The sequence below is a fragment of the Manis pentadactyla genome, chromosome 3 (genome assembly GCF_030020395.1).
Source record: "Manis pentadactyla isolate mManPen7 chromosome 3, mManPen7.hap1, whole genome shotgun sequence".
Taxonomy (NCBI): Eukaryota; Metazoa; Chordata; class Mammalia; order Pholidota; family Manidae; genus Manis; species Manis pentadactyla.
The window spans coordinates 218,263,527-218,286,318 of record NC_080021.1 but is presented as its reverse complement, the minus strand read 5'-3'; the positions used below and the strand labels follow the sequence as shown (position 1 = coordinate 218,286,318).

The following is a 22,792-nucleotide window of genomic DNA, read 5'->3' as shown; positions in this document are numbered from 1 at the left end:
TCCCATCCGATGGCCCGTCCTGCCGGAATCAGCAAGGACTGGGAGCCAGGCAGGCCGCCTGGGCACCTGCAGCTGCAGGCCGGTGGTCTCCCGGCCTTGGAAGTCCCCACCTTCCCCTTGGGAGGAGCCCCTGGGCCGGGTGTTTGGGAAGGTCACAGACAAGGGTCCCGTCCAGAGTTCCCCAGTCCTGGGTCCCCCACCGGTTTGTAACTCATCCTGTGTAGAATCCAGAGTTGATGGGCAGGCTCGGAATTCATTGTGAAGGGATGAGCTGCTCTGAGTCGCTTCCTCCTAGAAGTTTGGCCCTCTGCCTGCCTGCGACCTAACGGTGGCTTCGCTAGGCCTGGGATCCCGGGGCTGGAGCAGGGTGGAGACCCCAGGGTGGGGCCGGGATGAGCCCCTGAGCTCTTGGCGTCTCCTTCCCCCTAGGTCTGCAGATGGCCGTGGGACCCCAGGGGGCTCCGTGATCTCTGCACACTAGTGGGCACCTCCCTCCGCGCATCCAGCCTTTCGGTTCTTCCCTCCCAGAGACACACAGTGCACAGCTGTCAGGTGACCACTCCAGGCTGTGGCTCTGGGGGGCAGCCCTGCTCCCGGGCCCGGGACGAATGACCCAGTGTGACGGGAAGGCTATTCCAGCGTCAACGGGAGGAACCCGCTCCCTGCTCACAGTGAGGCCGGCTCCGCTGGCCCCTCGGGCTGCCGCCGTCGCTCTCCTTCTCCGGCGGTCATGGCGCGCTCGCCTCCCCACCCTCCCAGTCCAGAAGCTCTGCGGAGGGATCCCTGGCAGCTGACAGGGCCAGGCCAGGCCAGTCACTCAGCAGGAGGGGAGAACAGCTTCTCCTGCGCCTTGGGGCAGAGCCTGCGAGAAGCTGCCATGGGGGATGGAGAGAGACTAAGGCCAGGTGAGGGATCCTGGAAATACTGCAGTTTTACCCCCCGCACACTTAAGGCCCTCTTTAGTTCACTCCAGAACTCCTCCTCTGAGACTGGTAGGGAAAGGTGGGTGATCCCTGACCATGGCCGTTCATTCATCAGGGACAGGGGCGACCATGGCCCTGCATCCTTCCTGATGCCCCATGCCCCACCGTGCACCAGCTGACAGTGCCACCCTGGCTGATGCTGCTCCACAGTGTGGGAAAGGCAGAGGTGGGGGTGGGTGCACGTCCATTTCATTGAGGCGACACCGGGTTGGGTTCACGGGGATCCCCAGTCCCGCCTCCGTCAGAGAGAGAAGGGGCTCCGGAGGGCAGGTGTCATCTGTTCCCCACCGAGAGACCCCGGTGCAAGGTTTCTCCTGCTTCTGACCTCAGGGCCCAGCACGCCCTCCCAGACGTCCACTCCCGGGGCTCTGATACTTCCTGGAGCCTGAGAGGAATGCCCAGCTCTGTAATGCCTCTGCACACCTGCCCTCCATAGCAGCCTGGAGTTCCAAGTGGCGTGGGAGCAGAAGAAATGCAGCGAAATAGACCCTGGAAGGGGGTGAGACCTTCATAGGTTAGTTTCCTCATTTTGTTTTTTGTTGTTTGTGCTATGAAAACAGGTGCAAGGAAGAGACCCAGGGTCAGGAGCAGTCCTACAGGGCCCCACACCCCTCCCTGCCTGCCCTCCCTTCGGGAAGCCAAAGCGCCTCATGAGCACAGCACAGACAGAAGCCAATACACTACCTTTTTATGAGGGAAAACAACAAGTTTATTGGGGAGACTTATATATCTTGGATGTGCTAATGAGAAAATGGTTTGAATTTTTTCTTATAGACAACAATGAGAAAAGGTTAGCGCACCTTGCGGTTGCCCAGACTACACACCTCTGCAAAGAGGACAGTGCTGCGGGCAGTGTCGCTGGTGGCCTGGGACACTTTGCACGGCTTGTCCACCCTGGCAGCGACTGACTGCAGAAGACAAAGTCTTCTTGTGGGACCAGGACGCGGAGCTCCTTAGGTCCAGCTGCTCGTTGTTCAAGGTGATACGTTCCAAGGGCTCTCGGCGTCTGACTTGTCTTTCCCTGACCGGACAAGTCTGGCCCTGCTGGGTGGGTGGCTGGCTGCAGGGTGTACGACTCATTTTCCATGGCTCTAGGGAGCCATGCTGCCCGTGGGATTGATAACACCCACGTACTGGGGCTTGGACTTCCTGATGATGTTTGTTTAACTCTGTGGTGTGAAGTCCACGGAGAACTGCCACTTCCTCCTCTAAAGTCTGTCCGCCCGCTCTCATCAGCACCTGAGCCTCAGCATCCGCGTTCTCCAAAATCGATCTTCTTGCAAATGATCCCTGGCTCTGGGCGGTGGCTGGTGACAGTTTAGGTTTTGGCAGAGTGTCCTGAAAGAAGAGTGTCAGCCTTGCTGCGAAGGAGCTTTCCGGAGGCATCTGTGTCTCCCCTGGTGGGCACTGGGGGCATCTGGTCCCAGCGGAGTGTGCTGCTCCCCGGACACGGGCAGGCCGGCTCACAGTCACAGCCTCACGTGGGCCCAGTGCAGCAGATCCCTCTTCGTGCTCTCCCATAGGCCTGCTCTGGGGACGGCACGGGGACACCAGAGAAGCCACGTTACCTCTGATGAGCGGCATGTGTGGGGGACAGTGTCGAGGGTGGTTCTGCGATGGTACCTTCACCTTGGGCTTCAGCTCACTCTCAGCGTCTGTGTTGGGATATGCTTCTCCTGGGTGCAGGGAAACAGACATTATACAGGGCAGGGGACTTTCCCTGGTCCCTGGAGCTTCTGACATGCCTGCATCCTCGTTTAAGTCCTGAGATGCTGTTTCCAGCATGACTCTGGACTGTGGCTGAAGAGGTGGGAGCGCCGTGGCCTCCCTAGCCTCTGTGGCCCTCAAAGACCATGATGTTGAGCTCACCTGGCCGTTGATGAACAGGGACTCAGCTCCGCGCCGCCCCTCCAGGCCTGCTCGTTAGTCCCATTCTGACAGGTTCCACCCGTGACACTGAGTGTGGGGCGCTGAATCGGTGGCCTGCCCTCCTGTCCGGTCAGACAGGATGTGGGGCGCCTGTGGTCATCACCCAGTGGGATCCCTCCCCAGACCTTTTCCGCACACACACGTGAGGGGGCGAGGAGAGGCCTCCCCGTGGTGGAAGCTGACTCCTCGGTTTCCACCGTCTCTCCTGGAAAGGCCTGAAGGGATTTTCCCACACAGTCAGGAAACGTGACTCTCGAGGGGATGCCTGACACACAGGTGCCTGGGAGGGGGGTAAGGTCGACTGCAGAATGGGCCAGGCGTGAGTCATTTTCAGTTGAGAGAGCAGTTTGTGGTTGCCCAGACTAGACACCTCTGCGAAGAGGACAGTGCCGCGGGCAGTGTCGCTGTTGGCCTGGGATAATTTGCATGCCTGGTCCCCCCTGGCAGCGACTGACTGCAGAAGACAAAGTCTTCTTGTGGGACCAGGACGTGGAGCTCCTCAGGTCCAGCGGCACCTTGTTCAAGGTGACACAATCCAAGGGCTCTTGGCATCTGACTTCCCTTTACTTGACCGGACAAGTCTGGCCCTGCTGGTGGCTGGCTGGCTGCAGGATGTATGACTAATTTTCCCTGGCTTGGGGGAGCCAGGCTGCCTGTAGGAGTGGTAACACCCCCGTGCTGGGGCCTTTAACTCTGTGGTGTGAATTCCATGGAGAACTGCCTCTTTCTCCTCTAAAGTCTGTCTGCCTGCTCTCATCACCGCCTGAGCCTCAGCATCCGCGTTCCCACAGTTGATCTTCTTGCGAATGATCCTTTGCTCCGGGCGGTGGCTGGTGACAGTTTAGGTTGTGGCAGAGTGTACTGGTGTTTGCTTTTTATGCTCTGCAAGAAGAGCGACAGCCTTGCTGCGAAGGAGCTTTCCGGAGGCATCTGTGTCTCCCCTGGTGGGCACTGGGGGCATCTGTTCCCAGCGGAGTGTACTGCTCCCCGGACCTGGGCAGGCCGGCTCACAGTCACAGCCTGACGTGGGCCCAGTGCCCAGACCCCTCTTTGTGCTCTCCCGTAGGCCTGCTCTGGGTACGGCATGGGGACACCGGAGAAGCCACGTTGCCTCTGATGAGCGGCATGTGTGGGGGACAGTGTCGAGGGTGGTTCTGCGATGGTACCTTCACCTTGGGCTTCAGCTCTCTCTCAGCCTCTGTGTTGGGATATGGTTCTCCTGGGTGCAGGGAAACAGACTTTTTACAGGGCAGGGGACTTTCCCTGGTCCCTGGAGCTTCTGACAGCCTTGCATCCTCATTTAAGTCGTGAGATGCTGCTTCCGGTGTGACTCTGGACTGTGGCTGAAGAGGTGGGAGCGCCGTGGCCTCCCTAGCCTCTGTGGCCCTCAAAGACCACGATGTTGAGCTCACCTCCAGCATAGTCGCCTTCCCGCAGGGGTCCTGTGAAGCCTGACCCCCACTGTCCTTTCTCTGCTCATCCCTGACCATTGCTGTACAGGGACTCAGCTCCGGGCCGCCCCTCCGGGTCTGGCCACAGTCCCATGCTGACAGCTTCCAACTGTGATGCTGACTGAGGGGCGCTGAATCGGTGGCCTGCCCTCCTGTCCGGTCAGACAGGATGTGGGGTGCCTGTGGTCATCACCCAGTGGGCTCCCTCCTCAGACTTTTCGGCACACACACGTGAGGGGGCGAGGAGAGGCCTCCCCGTGGTGGACGCTGACTCCTCGGTTTCCACCGTCTCTCCTGGAAAGGCCTGAGGGGGTTTTCCCACAAAGTCAGGAAACTTGGGTCTTGTGGGGATGCCTGACACACAGGTGCCTGGGAGTGGGGGTAAGGTCGACTGCAGGATGGGCCAGGCGTGAGTCTTTTCGGTTGAGAGAGCACCTTGTGGTTGTCCAGACTAGACACCTCTGCGAAGAGGACAGTGCCGTGGGCAGTGTCGCTGTTGGCCTGGGACAATTTGCACGGCTGGTCCACCCTGGCAGCGACTGACTGCAGAAGACAAAGTCCTCTTGTGGGACTGGGATGTGGAGCTGCTCAGGTCCAGCTGCTCATTGTTCAAGGTGACACGTTCCAAGGGCTCTCCGCGTCTGACTTGCCTTTCCTTGAAAAGACAAGTCTGGCCCTGCTGGGTGGGATGATGGCAGCAGGGTGTATGACTAATTTTCGCTGCCTTCGGGGAGCCATGCTGCCCGTGGGAGTGGTGACACGCACGTACTGGGGCCTTTAACTCTGTGCCCTGAAGTCCATGGAGAACTGCCAGTTTGTCCTCTAATGTCGGTCTGCCCGCTCTCATCACCGCCTGAGAATCAGCATCCGCGTTCTCCACAGTTGATCTTCTTGCGAATGATCCTTGGCTCCGGGCGGTGGCTGGTGACACTGTAGGTTTTGGCAGAGTGTCCTGATGTTTGCTTTTTATGCTCTGCAAGAAGAGCGTCAGCCTTGCTGCGAAAGAGCTTTCTGGAGGCCCCTGTGTCTCCCCTGGTGGACACTGGGGGCATCTGGTCCCAGCGGAGTGTACTCCTCCCCGGACCCGGGCAGGCCGGCTCACAGTCACAGCCTGACGTGGGCCCAGTGCCGCAGACCCCTCTTCATGCTCTCCCGTAGGCCTGCTCTGGGGACGGCACGGGGACACCGGAGAAGCCACTTTGTCTCTGATGAGCGGCATGTGTTGGGGACAGTGTCGAGGGTGGCACTGCGATGGTACCTTCACCTTGGGCTTCAGCTCACTCTCAGCCTCTGTGTTGTGATATGGTTCTCCTGGGAGCAGGGAAACAGACTTTATACAGGGCAGGGGACTTTCCCTGGTCCCTGGAGCTTCTGACATCCCTGCATCCTCGATTAAGTTCTGAGATGCTGCTTCCGGTGTGACTCTGGACTGTGGCTGAAGAGGTGGGAGCGCCGTGGCCTCACTAGCCTCTGTGACCCTCAAAGACTGTGATGTGATGGTCACCTCCAGCATTGTCACCGTCCCGCAGGTTTCCTGTGAGGCCTGTCCCCCACTCTCCTCTCTTGGCTCATCCCTGCCCATTGCTGAACAGGGACCTAGCCCCGGGCTGCCCCTCTGGCCCTGCTCCGTAGTCCCATTCTGGCAGCTTCCACCCGTGACGCTGAGTGTGGGGCGCTGAATCGGTGGCCTGCCCTCCTGTCCAATAGGACAGGATGAGGGGCACCTGTGGTCATCACCCAGTGGGTTCCCTCCCCACACCATTTCCACACACACTCGTGAGCGGGCGAGGAGAGGCCTCCCCGTGCTGGAAGCTGCCTCCTCAGTTTCCAAGGTCTCTCCTGGAAAGGCCTGAGGGGCTTTGCCCACAAGGTCAGGAAACTTGAGTCTCCCGGGGATGCCTGACACACAGGTGCCTGGGGCGGCTAAGGCCGACTGCAGAATGCGCCAGGCGTGAGTCTTTTTCAGCCGATAGACGGCTAGAGCCTGAACGACCTTCAGGAGTACCCGCCGCCTGTGCTGTGCCCGGAGCCTTCTGGTGCGTGCTTCCAGCATCTCTGGAGTGTTCAGCTCAAGGGAGGGAGTCCCGTGGCAGGTGTTCACACGGGGTTTCCATCCTTTAGAGAGTCCCCGACAGGTGGAAGTAGGGACGCTGCACACTTCCTGAGGCCTTTTGACTGCAGAGGATCGAGCCCGCCGACTTTCCGGTTCCTTCTGCAACGTGGGCCATTCTGGGTGTCGAGTTGGGATGAGAGATTGCGACTTACTCTGCAATATAGAGCAAGTTACTTGGCAGGCCCTAATCTGGTGTGGACACGGCGGTAGGGCTGGGAGGGGGGATTGGAGACAGGCTGGGATACGGACATGAGCCGGAACTGGTGCCTCCAATTGATGTAAGCACGGAATCGGGGGCTGAGACGGGAACTCCAGTTGGGACAGAGGCTGGGACTGGACAGACGGTTGGGAAATGTAGCCTGCATTTGACCAGTGTAACAATTTGAGATTACATGGAGTAAAAAAGATGGAGACTGTGGTGCTGGAGGGGCGCTCAGAGGTCCAGACAGTGGCCCCAAGGGATTCGCTATGTAGGGAAGGGTGACCCTTCATTACACAGAAAAGCTGGTTAGATGTGTGCTGTACGTGGCCCTCCAAGACTTTGGGATCTGAGAGCTGCCCAGGACCAGGCAGCTGTTCTGGTTTGCCTTCTGTGCTGCAGGAGAGTTGGGGATGTGCGTACGCCTTGATCTCCCCAGAATGAGTCCACTGTGTGGGACCCACCCTGTGAGGGGTTGGGGGGAGTGGCTCCAGGCCTTGGCAGCCGCCTGCTGCAAGGACAGGGCCGAAACGGGGACACCAAGGCCTGAGATGGCTGGGGCAGGAGAAGCTCCCCAAGGGGTGTGTGCGGACGGGCTCCGTGAGAGCGCCACTGGGTCCCAGTGAGGAAGAGTCAGAGTGGAGTCTTGGGGAGGGGTGCAGGGGAGGCTGTCAGAGACGGAGGGTGGGACACGGCGGTGGAGGTGGAGAAGCAAGGGGCTGGGGTGAAAGGCTGTCCAGGGGAAGGAGGAGGTCTGGCCGTTGAGAGGCACTCGGGGAGCGGGGAGCATGAGCAGAACATGTGGGTGCCTGTGGGCCTGGTGAAGCAGTGGAGGCCAGGCACGGAGGCGGCTTCCACAGGGGGGTCTGGGAGACTGAAGGGGACATTTCGGGAGGAACTCCGCTTACAAGCTCCCTGCATGGCTGACGGGCTCCAGCCATCTGTGCTTTGCGTACCTCACCAGGGGTGTCCTGACGTGACCGATGATCTCCGCTCTTGTCCAGGATCCTGCTCAGGTGGCTGGAGAGGACAGGAGGCACAAGGTGCAGCCAGGAGCAGACGGGGCCAGGAGGGCCAAGGCGGCCAGGCAGGGGCGGGCATCTGGGGCCCATGGCCTCCACAGCCCCCACACTGACTTCATGGTGCTCCTGCTGTCCCACACCCCAGGTCTGTCCCCACGCCTGTCCCCACGGCTGCCCCCCGCAAGTTGGCTGCAGGCTGCGGCAGCCCTGGAGTCCCCTTAGAGGCTCAGGGAGGAAGGACCCGAGAGGGAAGGGTGAGCTTCATTACCTCTCTAGATGTGACAGCAGGCTGCTTGCCACCTCCAGTCGTCGCAGGCAAACTCTGCAGCCTGGGGAGTGGGAGACATGATCGTGGTGGGGAAGGCAGGGACCTAGGTGTCAAACAGGAGCCTGAGTGCCATGTCCCTTTAGGGGAGACTGGGGAGCCCAGTGTCCGGGGCCCGCGCCTCAGTGTCCCAGGCTGCAGGTTCCCTGCCGGCGATGGCAAGGCTCGTGACGGGGAACGCTTTGTCATCTGCTAGGGCTACTACATCTGTTACCCACTGTCGCCCTCACAGCCACCCTCCTAACCACCCTTTGCGGGGTCGGGGCAGGGCCACCTTAGAGGGCTCCGGAGGGAAGTTTAACACATCGGCCGCACGTGGTCCTAGGGTCCCCGCTCTCAATCCGGGCACTCTTGGGCCCCTCCAGCCCACCCCGTCCGCGCTCGGTGACACCCACTTCCGGCCCCTCTCAGCTCTGCTCCACCACAGATGCTGGGGAGCATCCCGGCTCGGGTCTCCTGCCCGGCAGCCTCCCCACGGGCTCCCGCTCCCAGGGGACAGGCCCTGCCGCTGGCATCCTCAGGGGTGTCGAGGGGCTGGGCCCTCAGGCGGGGGCGAGGGAGGCTGCCCCGGTGCGGGCAGGGTGGCGGGCAGGCACCCACCTCTCAGAGCTGCGCTTCTCTTCCTCCTCCTGTTCTTCTCCCTGGGCTCCAGGGGAGGCTGTGGGACCAAAACAGCTGAATCACAATGGGGTGGGGACACGTGCACTCGACTCACAAACGGGGCGCAGGCCTCAGAGTCCGTGACCAGGACTGTCTACATTTAACAGGCCTGGAGGTTTTCCTTCTTCTACTTTTTTAAACTAGATAAAAATATTTTAATTTTCCTTCCTTGAAGAATGTAAAGAAGGATTTTGTACTGGGGACCCGCCCTGGCTTTCTTGCGTCACTGCATTTCTCTGCTCAGGAAACACACTCGCGCTCAGACCCACAGGCCCCTTGAGCTCCGTCAGGCCGCACGCTGCCTCCCGAGGCCTGCGCCCCACTGCAGCCCCTGCTCAGAGGCGCTGCGGGCTCAGCACTGCCCTCGGGTCGGCCTGGACGAAGCCCCGTCCCAGACCCCTGCCCCACACCCCTGCCCCGGGAAGGCAGCCGGTGGGTCTGTGCTCAGGGGCCTGTCCTCCCGCGGGCATCACTCTCAGGATCTCGGCTGCAGCCGCTGGCCCCCGGTTTGGGACTTTGGCCTGCAGCCCTCTGGCCCACCTGGCTCCTGTCTGGGATCTTGGGAGAGATCCTCCTGCCGGAACTCGGGCCCGGCCTGGCTTATGCCTAGAAGGAGGATCTTGGATTCTTTCCTGAGAAAAGACGTTCTCTTCTTTCCCATCCCAGGAGCCTCTACAGCTGACCCCCAAAAAGCAGAAGTAATCATGGAAAAGAGAGACTCCCGTTGTGTCCGGTCTGCGCCAAGGGCTCCTTACCTTCCTGATGTTTCTAGGCGGTGGTGAGGGTGCATCGACGGGGAAGAAGAGGAATTGCAGGAGCAGGAGCCCCAGTCCACACAGGATGCCCGCGGTGACGGCAGTCACCCAGGAGATGGGGCTGGAGCTCAGCCAGGTAGCTGGACCGCTTCTCAGAGATGGGAGAGGACTCTCCATGTCTGATCCGCACTGCTGCCCTCGAGCAACTGGGCTCTGGGCATGTGCTTGGGCACAGCACAGCAGGCCCGCATCACAGAGGGTGGCCTGGTCACAAAGGGTCCCTGCGGGCGGGGGAGGGGACAGGGGAGGAGCAGGCGGGTCCGCAGCCCCCCCCCCCCACCGTCTGGTCCCACAGGGCTCTGCCCACTCCTTTCCAAACCTATTCACCTTGTCAGAGAGACGGTTTTTCCATTCATCCAGACGTTATCAGGTTCCTGTGGTCCATTAGAGATCTTGACTAGAGGCCCTCCAATTTCATAGACCTTGAAATTCTAACGTTGACCCTGGAATTTTAGGCATTTCTCCACGATTTGTACTGAGGATTTCCTCTGTCCACCTTCCCCACAGAATGTTTATGCCCGGTAAAAGCCAAGGCGCAGAACTTAAATTTATTTTACACTTACTTAGATTTGTGAATTTTGAACAGTGCTTTGCCCCATTTTCAATCAGATGGACTGACACAAGAATTTAAATAATTATTCAAAATTCATAAATCTAAGTATGAAAGAATTGTAAGTAGTTACTCCTTGAAATGATATTTTTGTATGTCTGCAGCATTTAAAATGATGGCATTAATAAACCTTTAAATTGCATACTCTCAGGACTTGCTATATACACACACGCCCACACAAAGTCGTCTTCTCACAAACCAATCAGGTATTTTCAGATCCGGGAATCCATAATTATCTATTAAAAATTTGTTTTTCATTCGCTGTCTTGATGAGTCTTATTCTGCCCGAAGATAGTCCTCACTTTCCGTGTAAGTTTGCAGCGTGTTGTCTTAGGCCAGCGGGACCGCCGTCACATCATGCCACAGGCCGGACAGATTACAAACAGCAGAAATGTACTTCTCACAGCTCCGGAGGCAGGGAAGGCCCAGGTCAAGGCTCCAGCATGGCCACTTCCAGTGACGGCCCTGTTCCAGGACCACAGCCAGAGGCTTCTCCCTGGGGTCCCAGCGGGAGGGCGTCGGGGGCCTCCTGGGGCCTCTGTTACAAGGCACCAGTGCCTGGACAAGGGCTGAGAACCACATGCCTGTGGCCCGCATCTTAACATCTCGAGGAGTTAGGATTTCAAGCTGTGACCCCTGGGAGGACACAAACGTTCAGACATGCACACGTGCTGCACCCAGAGGCCAGGAACGGGTGAGGGTGAGCTAAGGGTCCCAGGTGAGCACTGACCCTTAAGGTCTGCAGGGTGGAGGGTGAGACCAGGAGTCAGAGCCCTGGGGCTGAGTCAGCTAGAGCAGTCTCGTCAGAAATCCCCTAGGGGGCGTATTTTTTTCTGGGTGAGCCTTGCCTTCCATTCCCCTCCCCTCCACACCCCTGGAGCCTCAGGTCCAACCCGCACCACAGAGAAGGGAAGCCTCGAGCCATCTGGGGATCCCTCATGATACCATCCTCCGTCCCCTCTGCGGCAGTAAGTCAGGGGTCCTTGAGGGATCCACGCGCTGAATGTGTCTCGATGCTCCATGTGGACTTGATGTGTATCCCCAGCTCGCTGGTCATAAAGTTTTTATACAGCCCTGGTGGGAATGGCAGTCGAGTTTGTTTGGTTTTATTGTCACGAATGTGCACACTCTTAAGCACGTTCTGCACCTACTATTGCTTCTGTGGCCTCTATGTCATTTCCTCCTTTACGATGTTCTCATCTTGAATTTAACCTTTTATCAAAATTTCGACTTAGGTCCTTTCTGTATGCATATTTGACCTCTTTATTTTTTCCATGACTCTATTTTCAATGTATTTTGTCTTATTTTTTCTATGCCACTTAAAAATGTTGCTCAGCTATCTTTCCCTTGATTCATTTAACTTGTTCTATTAAGATTTATTTCTATCACCTTATTCGATGCTTTATTTTCCATACTTTATTCTTTTTTTCTGCATCTTTTGCATCTTCCATTTTACAGATCAAGTATTTTCCTGTTTGTTTGAATTTGGAAACTTTTTATATTGTAATGGTTTTATATCATTATTATGTGAATTTCCTCCTCAGTTTCTTATGTGTGTCAATTTTAGCATCATCTCAGCAAACCAAGCAGGTATTCTCACCTCCTCTCCCCTCCTCTGATTTTTCTTGTTCCATCATCATGGCCCTCATTGCAAGGGGATATTTCCTGAAGATGTACTTCTGGGTTATTTCGAATATGCTACATTTTCATGTATTTATTATACAATAAACATCACTAACATCAGTCCTGATCTCCACAAACCTAATTGCATATACCATGGTTTATTTTTTTTCCTACTTCAATATTTCCTCTAAGAAAAGTTTCAAACAGATTTCTGTGAGATAATACTTTTGAGGTCTCATTTTCTGATAACATGTTTTTCTGTGTCCTCATGTTTAAAAGGCCTTGGCTGAATGTAAAGGCTTAAGACCAGTTTCCTTTCAATTTTTTAAACATGTTATTGCCTTGTATTGTGATCTCCAATGTTGCTGTCGGTAAGCCAGATGTCAATCAAAATCAATTTTTCTTTAGAGGATGATCGGACGTTTCATCATATCATCAGGATGTTAAAAAACTGTATAAATCATTTTAGTACTATAAAGTTAACTGAAATATCAGTACAATACGAAAGGAATTAAAACCTTCTTGAGACATTTAAGTATACAGGAAAATTAAGTATCACACTCTCAGTGAAAAAACGCAGAAAGAAAACAATGAACGAGGCAGTCCTAAGACCCAAGGATGGTTTATACTTGGGACTTCCAAGGCGTTAATGCTGATAGCTGGTAGCCAACCTAGCAGCCTATGTGATCAGAAGTAATCATTTGTCAAGGAGAATAAGAATAATTAGGTTTTCGTGGTGATGTGATGAGAGATGTGTTATATTTCTTTTTAATAATTCAAAACAAAGGTAAGTAAAACTGGAAAGTAAGAAATAATGGTCTTTTTATGTACTCAATTTGAGAAAAACTACCATATTTCTATGAATTTGAAATGATCTCTACTGTAAGTTGCATCCCTTTTCAGAAGAGCATTTTAGAATTGATGGTATGTTTTTTACAAATGGCATGATTCCAAACAATTAATGGAATGAAAATAATTATCTTCTTAATTCTTAGAACCTGGATGTTTTGGAACCTTAGGTGTATTCACACATGATTTGTTTTCATAAAAACTGAATCGTGCCACCTGCACCTGTGGTTTAAAAGCAAACAAGCAAACATGCTGTAGATTCATTTGAGATTCCATCATCTAAATCAACCTATCAACAAGTATGGGACACTATGATAATTGCAAAAGAGAATATAAAGTACATAAGACTAAAAAACACTCAGCCAAGTACATCTGAAGATCTAACTGGCTTTATTAAGCGATTCAAGAATTGGGCAGCAGCCCATCTTGCAAGTGGAGGGAATCTCTGAGGAGCTGTACAAAACGGGAAGTTTTTATAGGAAGGAGGATGGGATGTAAAGTTATTAACGAAAGAAAGGAGGGGTTCGTTTCACGCGCGGACACGCTTTTGGTGGAAAGGAACGGCAGGATTTCGTCATGCAGATCGCCTCATTAGCGCTGGTCAGGACATTTCAGATCTTAGCAGGTGAATCCGTGAAACAGGTGGAAACTGTCATTGTCTTGGTTTGCTGTTGTGAGGTGGGTGGGAAATGACTGCATCGGGGGCTTTCTTGTTTTTAAACACCCCGCTGTGATTTCTACACTCTCAGCCTAACTCAGTTAAGAAGTGTGTTCCTAAAATATAAGGCACAGATACAGCAGGAGCAGGAACGCGCGGTGAGCGCGACCGCGGGGTTGCGGGGCGTTGCCACAGAAACGCCCGAGCCCTGGCTGGAGCGGGGAGAGAGGGGCGGCGTCGTCTGCGGGGCCCGAGCGCAGTCGCGCGCCCAGCCAACTCCAGCTTGCACGGCGGGGGCGCTTGTAGCGTTGCCGTGGAAACGCCGGGGCCCTGGCTGGAGCGGCGGCGCGCGGGGCGTAAGTTAGGGCTCGGGGCTGCGGGGCGGCTGCGGAGCCCTTGCGCCGTCGCGACTTGGCCCTTCGGGCGCCCTCGCGCGATCCCGCCGCTTCCAACTTTAACCAGGGGGCGCGCGTCGCGTTGCCATAGAAACGCCCCAACCCCTACCTGGAGCCCGGGGCGGGTGGTCGCGCGGGGTGACCGTTAGGGCTCGCGACTGCGGAGTGCCTGCGGGGCCCTAGCGCGTCCCGGGTTTTGCCTTCGGGCGCCCTCGTGTGCTTCCGCCGACTCCAACTTAACAGCGGGGAGGGGGTGGGGGGCGCGTCGCGTTGCCACAGAAACGCCCGAGCCCTGGCTGGCGTGGCGGCGCACGGGGCGGCCGCTAGGGCTCGCGGCGGCGGCCGGCGCCGGAGCGTCCAGCGCCGTAGTGATGCCGCGGTTCTTGCTCACGAAGCCGGAGAGTGAGCTTCACCAGCAGTCAAGGGAGGAGAGCGAGGCGCAGGCGTTTACCTGGAGATGCAGTGAGAGGACCGAGCTCCCGGCTCCCGCCAGGACGGGACGAGGGCGTCCGTGGTGGTGTGTTGTCTCGGGGGTTTTATAGGCAGTTGAGGATATTTGGGAACGTGAAAAAGAGTTTAGGGGTGTGGACTTGTTAGGTGGACCCTGAATATTAAAAATTAAGTGATCATAAAGTTCCTGCCTTGATTTCTCTTTCGAATACCGGCGTCTGGGTCTGGGAGCCCATCGAAAGGCTGCCTGCCCAGCCCCCAGGGCTCTCACTGGATGCCCCCCTCACCCGGTGCTCCGACTTCCCTCCATCTCCAAACCGGACTCCTCCCCAGCAGATGTGCCTGATGCCCTGATGGCAAATGCTATGTTGTACGTATTTCACTGCAATTTTTAAAAAAGTCAGATTGCCCGCGGATACCATCCACTCTCTGACTTCCGTCCCCAGGGTTGCCCTCCTGGTCCTCCTGTCAGAGCCTCATTTTGGGGGTAGATTCCCGAATGCCCATGGGGGCCTCGCTCTCTCTCCTGTTCTCCCCTGAGGCCCCCGGAGCCTGCCTGCTCTTCTGCAGCAACGTCAGCACAGCCCATCCCGTTACCCCCTCCGGGCACACTGTCCCAACAGGCAGCTCCACGGTGTGCGCCCCACTTCATCCGAGCCCCAGCCAGCGCACTGAGAGCCACCGCCCTGCTCTCGGAGCTGCTCCCTGGGCACCAGAAAAAGCTAAAATCCTGCCGGCAGCTCGTCCTGTTGCTCAGACCTATGTTCTTGCCGACTTCACGTCCAGGGCTCAGCCTGCCTTCCCGCTGCTCCACGGGACGCCCACGGCCTGACTCTGCGCGCAGGTCTGTCCTTCTCCCCCGTCGGCCCCGTCGGCCTCTGCTGCAGGGGGCGGTGAGCTCCTTTAGGGCTGTCGCCTGTTCCTGCTGGCCGGTCTCGCGTCACTAGGTAATATCTTCCTGCAGCCATTTCCTTTGCTCTCAAGTCCGCTTATTGGCTGTTAAGTCAGCCGCCTCTGCCCTCTCCGCTAATGTCTGCACGGCCTGCGCTTTTCCGTCCTTCCCGCCCGACCTGCCTGAGTCTTTGGACTTGTCGTCCCGCTCTGCCACCGAGCCCATCCAGGGGACCCATTGCTCTTACTGCGCTTTTAGTTCTAGGACTCCCATTTGGCTTTTTTCCATAACTTGTATTTCTTTGCCAAGAGTTTCTGTTTTCATTTGTTTCAAGTGGGTCCACAGTCACATTTTTATCATAGTTGCTCTAACAGCCTTGTCAGATAATTCCAGTGTTGGATTCCTCCAGGCTTTGCCTTTTCTCATTTGAAGTCTTGACTCTCTTGGTTGTGGTCTGACAGGTGATGTCTTACCGTTTCCTGGTCATTTTGCCGGTCATGTTAGGAGACTCTGGTGCTATTTAAGCATTTTGTGTGGCAGGCAGTCTCCCTGTTGAGTTCAGCACCTGGATCCTGGCCTACTTCTGGGGACTGTGGTTCCAGTGACGGTCTGATGGTCAGGCCTCTGTGGGGGCGCTGCGGCCAGCCTGGTGTGTGTGTGGCTGCGCGGGCTCTGCCGTCCCTGTGGGCGCGCCTCGGGGCAGGCGGGGTCTCCCAGGCAGAGGCCAAGCTCTGGGGCGATGGGGGTGGCATCCCTGGCCCGCCTTCTTGGGAAGGGTAGCGCACCCTTTGGCAGCTTATCGTTAAAGGGACCCTTGGGGCTTTGGGCTCCCCCGGTGCCGTCGAGGGACACCCATCAGATCCAGGACGGGAAGGAGCCCCTGGGCTGCCTCCTGTTGCCAGACCAGTGTCAGGAAACGCGCGGCCTGGTCGCGCGGGACTCCCAAAGGGGGCTGCCACGGTGCTGCCCCTCCGACCCCCGGGCCCCTGGCCGGTCTGTCCTCTTCCCTTGGGTCGGATTCGCCTTTTGCTGCAGTTTGTGTTCTTTTGGGGAGGATGAGTGTGCTGATCAGGGAGGAGCAGGGCGGGCCACCCTCCTGCTGGGGTGGAGGCCCACCTGCCCGGGGTCTTTTCAGGGAGCTTTCTGGGGCTCAAACTCAGCCTCTCTGGCTTTGCTTGTTCCCAGCCAGCAGTGTTGGCGGGAAGCGGCCTGTAAACAGGAAGCACAGGGGTCTCACTGGGCAGACCTGAGGCCCAGTGTGTGACGGTGGCAGGGTGGCTGGACAGCAACTGCAGGCTGGAGAGGCGGTGTGCCAGTGGGCCCGGGCAGCTCCAGTGTGTTTATCACATGGCAGCTCCCTCTGGGCCATTCCTCCCACCATCTGCACTTCCCAGGACAGACACAGGGCAGGGCTTGCCCCAGACGGACATCAGCAGCCACCTGGGCCCTCATCCACCCCACTGCCCACCCGGCCAGCACGCGGTCCATGACAGTAGGGAGGGCAGCCTGGACCCCCGCCGTGCACCCTGAGCCCTTACAGGAAGGCCCACTACTCCCATCTGCCCCGTGTCCCTGGAGGGGTGATCCGGCTCTGTCCCTTTGGAGGGGCAGGTGTCAGGTTCAGAGTGGGGGTGAAGAGCCAGGGGCGCCTGGGCCATGTGCAGCTCTGCCTCCCACCGGACAGGACCAGGTTGCTGGCTGCCCACCCAGGGGCTTGGGGAGTGAGGGGATCCGGCGTGTTCCCACCAAGGAGGGACGGGGAGTGGAAATGCTGGGAGCAGGTGGGGGCCGGGCGGGGGTGGGCCTGCCCTGTGCTGGGGTGCCGGGCTCTGTGGCCCTGTCCACCCGTGCACAGGCTGCACCCTCTCCCTGCCCTGGAGCTCTGACACCCCCACCTCCAGGGAGGGCAGGAGGAGCTAAAATCCTCTGAGACATTTCTTTTTCATGGGACATAAGTGAAAAGTGACTGTCTGGGTGTGATGGCCTACCAGCAGTAAGGTCCCCACACTCCATGATGACAGAGCAACGGGGACGAAAGACTGTCCACCGCCCCACACCCAGGGGCGCCACGCTCAGGGCTGTGTCTGGAGCTCCGCACCACCTTCCCACTCTTGTCATCCCCCGCTGAGCCGCCCCCTCGGATCCATCCCACACCCATCAGCCAGGAAAGACGCAGGCGGAGTCTGCACAGGGTCACTTCTTTATTGCTGAAGGAGGAACCGCTCAGAGCAGGAGACCCCGGGCTGGGGCCTGGAGGTGCCTGGCCCCCAGGCGGAGCCCCGTCCTGCAGCCCCCTCGGCCTCAGTCTCTCCTGATTGTTCTGACGGGGAGGCAGGGGGTGACGTCGTCTCTCTGCAGAGGACCAAGGCTCCCGGGCCCTGTAGTGGACGGAGCTCCCCTGTGATTTCTGAGGAGCCTGTTGGACCCTCGCCAGCCCCTCCCTGGGCAGCCCGAGGGCAGCCCCTGACGCCCTCCTTGTCTGAGTGGTGTCACCCCCTGCCAGCCCTTCCTCAGCCTCTGCCTCCATCCACGCCCTGGCAGAAGGAGTGGTGGGGACATCAGCATGTGTGTGTGGCCAGGACACAGGGACAACACCCCCAGAGAACACTCGAGAGGGTGGGTACAGGGCCAGCCGCTCCTGCAGTCGCCTGCAGGGGACCCAGGGACCAGACAGAGGAGAGTCTGGGGTCCCGAGGAGCCGCCACCCCCCCCGCACCCGGGATGCGGGGCAGGGCTGGTACGTTACTCTGGAGATGGACGGGCAGGTGCTCACCTAGACATGGCACTGCTCTGTGGGGGGAAAAGGGGAGGAAGAGTCACAAGGTGGCCACCACAGCCCCTGGCCCAGGGTCGGGAGGGAGCCCCCAGGGGCTCTGCAGCCCTCCACCCGCCTCCTGGGAAAATTGGGACCGCAAATGAGGTGAGATGCTGCCTGTATCCCACAGCACCCGTTCTGGTAGCCGCTGCTTCTCCCCAGGCTGAGGAGGGGCCCCCGCGAGGAGGGGCCTCGGCGGCCAGAGCTCACCTCTGCCCTGGGTCAGGTCCAGGATGATGCGCATGTGCACAGGCAGGGTCTGGAAGGTTCTGTGGAACTTCTCCATGACCTTGTTGTCCACCTTCAGGGTCCTGGCTGTGGGCGCAATGGGTCCGTCCTTGGGCTGAGAGCTCGGGGACCCAAGGACCCTGCCCGGTGAGCCAGCACCGGAAGGACATGACAGAGTCCTGAGGCCGGCAGACCTTGGCCTGGCCCAGCTTCCGGGGTGGTGTCGGGGCTCAGCGCCCCCTGGGGGTCCCTGCCCCTCCTCTCCTGACCAGCTGCAGGCTGGGGCCCCTGCTTGGCCCCTGGAGAGGTCTACACAGAAAGGCAAACCCACCCCCACCCCTGTCCCCCCAGCTGCTCTATGAACCAGGGAGTGGGCCCCCGCCCCGGGCCCTGGGCACTCTGCAGCCCTGGGGGCACCTGAGAACGGACACGGAGCCAGTACATTAACTGCCATCAGAATATCACCCTTTAAAGGTGCTCTCTTACCTGAAATGATTTTGAAGTCATGGAAAGCCTCCAAGATGGTTGGGTCAGTGCTGACCAGTTCTCCTCACTGGCGAGTGTGGCCCCTCTGCGTGGAGGCAAACCCCCTTGTCCTCCACTTCGCTCCTGGCCTGTCCCCGGTCACCACATCAGAACACCCCTGGCGCCCGAGGCCGCGCCCTATGACCTTTGCTAAGGTGGCTCACAACAGCTGGCAAGGCAGGCCGTCCCCACCCTCCCACCACCCAGGGAAGCCCCCGGTGCTCCTTGTGACCAAGGGGCGCCCTGCCGCACACAGCCCTGCAGGGGGCTCAGCTACGCACCCAGGTACTGGCACACCGTGCCTTGCTCAGCCGTGGGCTCTGTGGCGTCCATGCAGAAGAACATGTAGTCCGTGTAATCTGTGTCCAGCACGGAAATCTTTCTTTCCCCCTCATCTGGGAAACGGGCCGAAACAGAGAGCTGGTCTTAGCTGAGGGCCCCTCCCAGCCTCCCCCACAGCCAGGCCACCTCTGCATAACATGTCACTTGCCTTTGGGGCTGCCTCCTGGAGCCCGCCTCATGGCCCCCTGGGGGGAGCCCCAGGCAGCACTCCTGGGGAGACCAGCCCCACCCACACTTGGCACCACCCTACACCCCCACATCCTGGACGTGGCAGAATTCATTCAGTTATTTGTCCACATGCTCGGGCCCTAAATCCCAGGTGACCCCACAGCAGTGCCCAGGCCCAGGGAGCAGGCGGGGTAACTGGGGACTGGAGCCCACTGGAGCCTCAAAGAGCGTCAAAGAGCAGGACGGTTTGCAGGGGCAGGGTAGTGACGCCTCTGCTCTTCAAAGCTGGGGACGGGGACGTGTGCACATGCTGAAGCTGTGGGGCCGCAGCCTGGCTGCGTTTGGACCAGGGCGATGGGGGGCAGTCAGGCAGCTCCCCGCAGGGCTCCGGAGGCTCCCGCCAGCTTGTCAGGTAGACAGGATTCCTGCAGGCGAACTCCCAGGGGAGCAGCAGGGGGCGCGGGGCGAGGCTGGGTGGCCACCTGGGCTGCCGGGCCCAGATGTGGCCGGGATGGTTCTGGGGTAGAGACTGGGCCCCCCACAGCCACTGCCTGTTAGAGGAAAGGGTGTGGCCGGAACGGAGGCAGGAGGGGCAGGTGGGCCCCAGAGGGAGGCGAGGGCTGGCACCTGGGGGACAGGCCCAGGGGACTGTCCCAGATGAGGCCAAAGGCAGCACAGAGGCCACCAGGCCCAGGGCAGTGCCGGGCAGGGCACGGGAGGTCTGGGGCCAGGAAGCTCCCGCTGTTCCCAGGGGGCCTTCTCCCAGGTCTGGTTCGTGTTCTTGAGGACACTCCGGCCACCGGTCCCTGAGCAGGGACGTTGCCACGGGCCTGTCCTCGGAGCATGATGCTCTGCCGACACACACCTGCATGGCAGCCTGGGTGTCCCCTGCTCTCTTCCTGTCCCGGGAGGGAGTGCGGGAGCCAGGCCAGAGGGGAGCCGGGGGGAGTGGGGACCCCGAGGCCTCACCAACCACCACGCCATAGGGGTGGGAGTCAAGAGTCTGACCCTCCCCTGCCACCAGGTGCCGAGTGGCTCTGGGTGGGCCCAGTGGGGGTAGCTCCCTGCTGGGGCCGCGAGGGGGAGGGGAGCTGGCCAGGCGGCCGGCAGGCATGGGGCGGGGCACTCACAGGCCACCGCGAACACAGCCGGGTCCTCGGTCCTCCGGGCCGTGATGCTCCTCCGCACACACAGGTGGTTCTCCCTGGAAAGCCAGAGTGCCGGGGTGGCTCATGGGCCTGGAGCGGGGCTCTGGGGAGTGTCCACAGGACCCGGGAACTCAGCCCAGCTGGCCTTGGCCGGCCAGGAGCAATGTCACAGGTGCTGGCCTGGATGTAGGCTGCTCTTGAGGCCCTGAGCACGTGACTCGGGCCAGCTGACAATAGGGCAGACAGACCCGCCAGGAAACCTGGCAGGCAAGCTGGCTGGTGGCTGAGGGCGTGTGGCAGCTCAAAATTGACCCTGCCTATGTGGCACCTGGTCACTGCGCTTCCAAGTATGTCATCACAGATGCCCTCAGGACTCCTTGGCCCTAGGCCCCCACTCCAGGGGCCACCAAGGGCCCCAGCCTGCAGCTGACCACCCGCCCCCACTCAGGCCTCTAGGCCTCTCCACACACTGGCCCCGGGGCTGTGCTGTGGGGTCACCCAGTGGGCCCAGAGCCCTGGGAGGGGCCTCTAAGAGGACTGGGAACCTCCGAGCCCCCTTCCCACACCTGGGGCACAGTGCCTGCCCACAGGGCCCCTCAGGAGCCCTGCCCCACCTGCCCGCCTGCCCTGGAGCCAGGCCCTCGTGGGGGGCCCTCGGCACACCCACCGTTGGCTCATGACGATCTCCAGGTTGTCCTCAGGGGTGGGTCTCAGCTCCTGGATGTACATTCTCAGGGGGTGCTGGCAGAGTCCAGGAGGGAGATGTCGCTGGCCGCCATGGCCATGGAGTGCCAGGTCCCGGCCACCTGGGGGGGAGGGGAGCCTTCAGCTGCACTTGGGGGCGGGAGGGGGTCCAGGCCCACAGAGGACGCTCCGCCTGCCCCGTCCAGGCAGGCGGGGTCTCCTGTCACCCGGGTTTCTCAGATGGTGTATGGCGTGTGCTGTGCCAGAATCCAGGACACCCGTGCTGTGCCAGTCCTGGAGGGGTTCTCGTGGACTTGGTACAGGTGCCTCTGAACCCCAGCCTGTCCTAAGGCGGCTCCCATTCAGGGTGCAGCTGGGTAGGCAACTCCCAGGACTGAGAGAACCAGGGTATTTGGAGTTGAGGTGGCTGGAGCTGGACAAGTCCCTCCAACCTTTGGGGGGACAAAGGTGTCCCCCACATGAAGGCCTCACTTTGCCTTCCCTTTAGGTTCTGAGGTCCAGGCTTCCCTGCCCTCTCTCAGACCACCCTGACCCAGCCACACCACACCTTTGTTAGGTCCAGGCTCCCCATGGTCTGGGTGACGTCGGTGGCCCGCATGCCACACAGGAGGGCCATGCCCAGGACGAGCAGGAGGCACGTCATGGCTGCAGCTGCGGTTGCCCTTCTGAGCTCAGGAGAGTGAGGAAACAGGCGGGGGCTTGGCCTTATAGAGGAGGAGGGCTGGCGGGGCCCGCGAGCCAGCGCCGCTGGGACCCCCACCACGTGGTTCCCCGAATTGCCTGAGGCTCGTCTTCAAGGACACGAGGACGTTATCTTCCAGGACAGCATGAGGCCCTCTTTCTGGGACAGTCGCTGACTTCCTTCTGAGTCAGAACAGGAAGGTCCTCTGTCTCCCTGGGGCCCGGACCCTTCCTGGTAGGGCCAGAGGGAAGGGGCTGGGGTGCAAGTTCCTGGTTGGTTGGCCACCAGAATCAGGAACACTTCCTGGGTTGGGCTCTGGACAGTGACAGCTCAGAGCCAGCACAGAGGACAGCTGGGTCCTGGGGGGTGGGCCAGCCAGTGGCCAGAACACTTCCTGGGTTGGGCTCTGGACAGTGACAGCTCAGAGCCAGCACAGAGGACAGCTGGGTCCTGGGGGGTGGGCCAGCCAGTGGCCAGAACACTTCCTGGGTTGGGCTCTGGACAGTGACAGCTCAGAACCAGCACAGAGGACAGCTGTGTCCTGGGGAGTGGGCCAGCCAGTGGCCAGAGAGCTCCACGCACGAAGTGGACATTGTGCCCGCAGGTGGCCGTCTATCCTGCCCTAGGGTGCCACCACACTGCAGACCCTCCCCTCACACCCCTGTCCCCAGTGTGAGCACCCTTGGGCTGGACATGGCCACATACTCTGTTGACTATGCTCCTCGAAGACCGTGAGGGCCCTGCTACCGTCTTGTTCCTGCGTGGTCCCCCAGCCCCCACACACCATCAGGCTGGGGGCCAGGAGAGGTCCGTGCAGACAAGCTGCCTGCAGCAGGGGGGCAGTGGCACCTTGCATGTCCAGGCCTCACGGGGTGGCCAGAGGGCTCAGGCAGGACCCCTCGGCCTCTGCCCCCTTCCCAGTGCCTCCTCTGAGGCCAGGTCCAGATGACCCAAAGCTTGGACAGCCCGCCCCCCCTCTGCACCTCTGCCAGTCGGGGTCCGGCCGTCCTACTTCCCTCTCTCTGGTATTGTTGGGGCCTCCTGGGTCTGCAGCCCCTCTTCTGAGCAGGGCCTGCTTCAGGAAGTGCTGCTGAAGCCAGTCTGAGAAGCTTGCCCAGCCCGGATGGGTGCTTGTGTCCTGCGCTCACCTGGCATCGGGCTGGTGTCGGCACTGTTACCATGGACGTTGTGGCAGTGAGGCCTTG

The 22,792-nt window shown here is 59.3% G+C and overlaps 1 protein-coding gene across 1 annotated transcript; it reads right to left on the bottom strand.

Annotated features, from left to right (window-relative positions):
• Window positions 1-17,244: 17,244 nt before the first annotated feature.
• LOC130683202 (beta-lactoglobulin-2-like) lies at window positions 17,245-22,009 on the bottom strand. Its single transcript, XM_057499442.1, is given in 8 exon segments — window positions 17,245-17,352; window positions 17,748-17,764; window positions 18,000-18,104; window positions 18,824-18,937; window positions 20,183-20,256; window positions 20,868-20,940; window positions 20,943-21,006; window positions 21,453-22,009. Coding segments are annotated over 7 exon segments (543 nt in total). The 5' UTR covers window positions 21,549-22,009; the 3' UTR covers window positions 17,245-17,352.
• Between the last annotated feature and the right edge of the window lie 783 nt (window positions 22,010-22,792).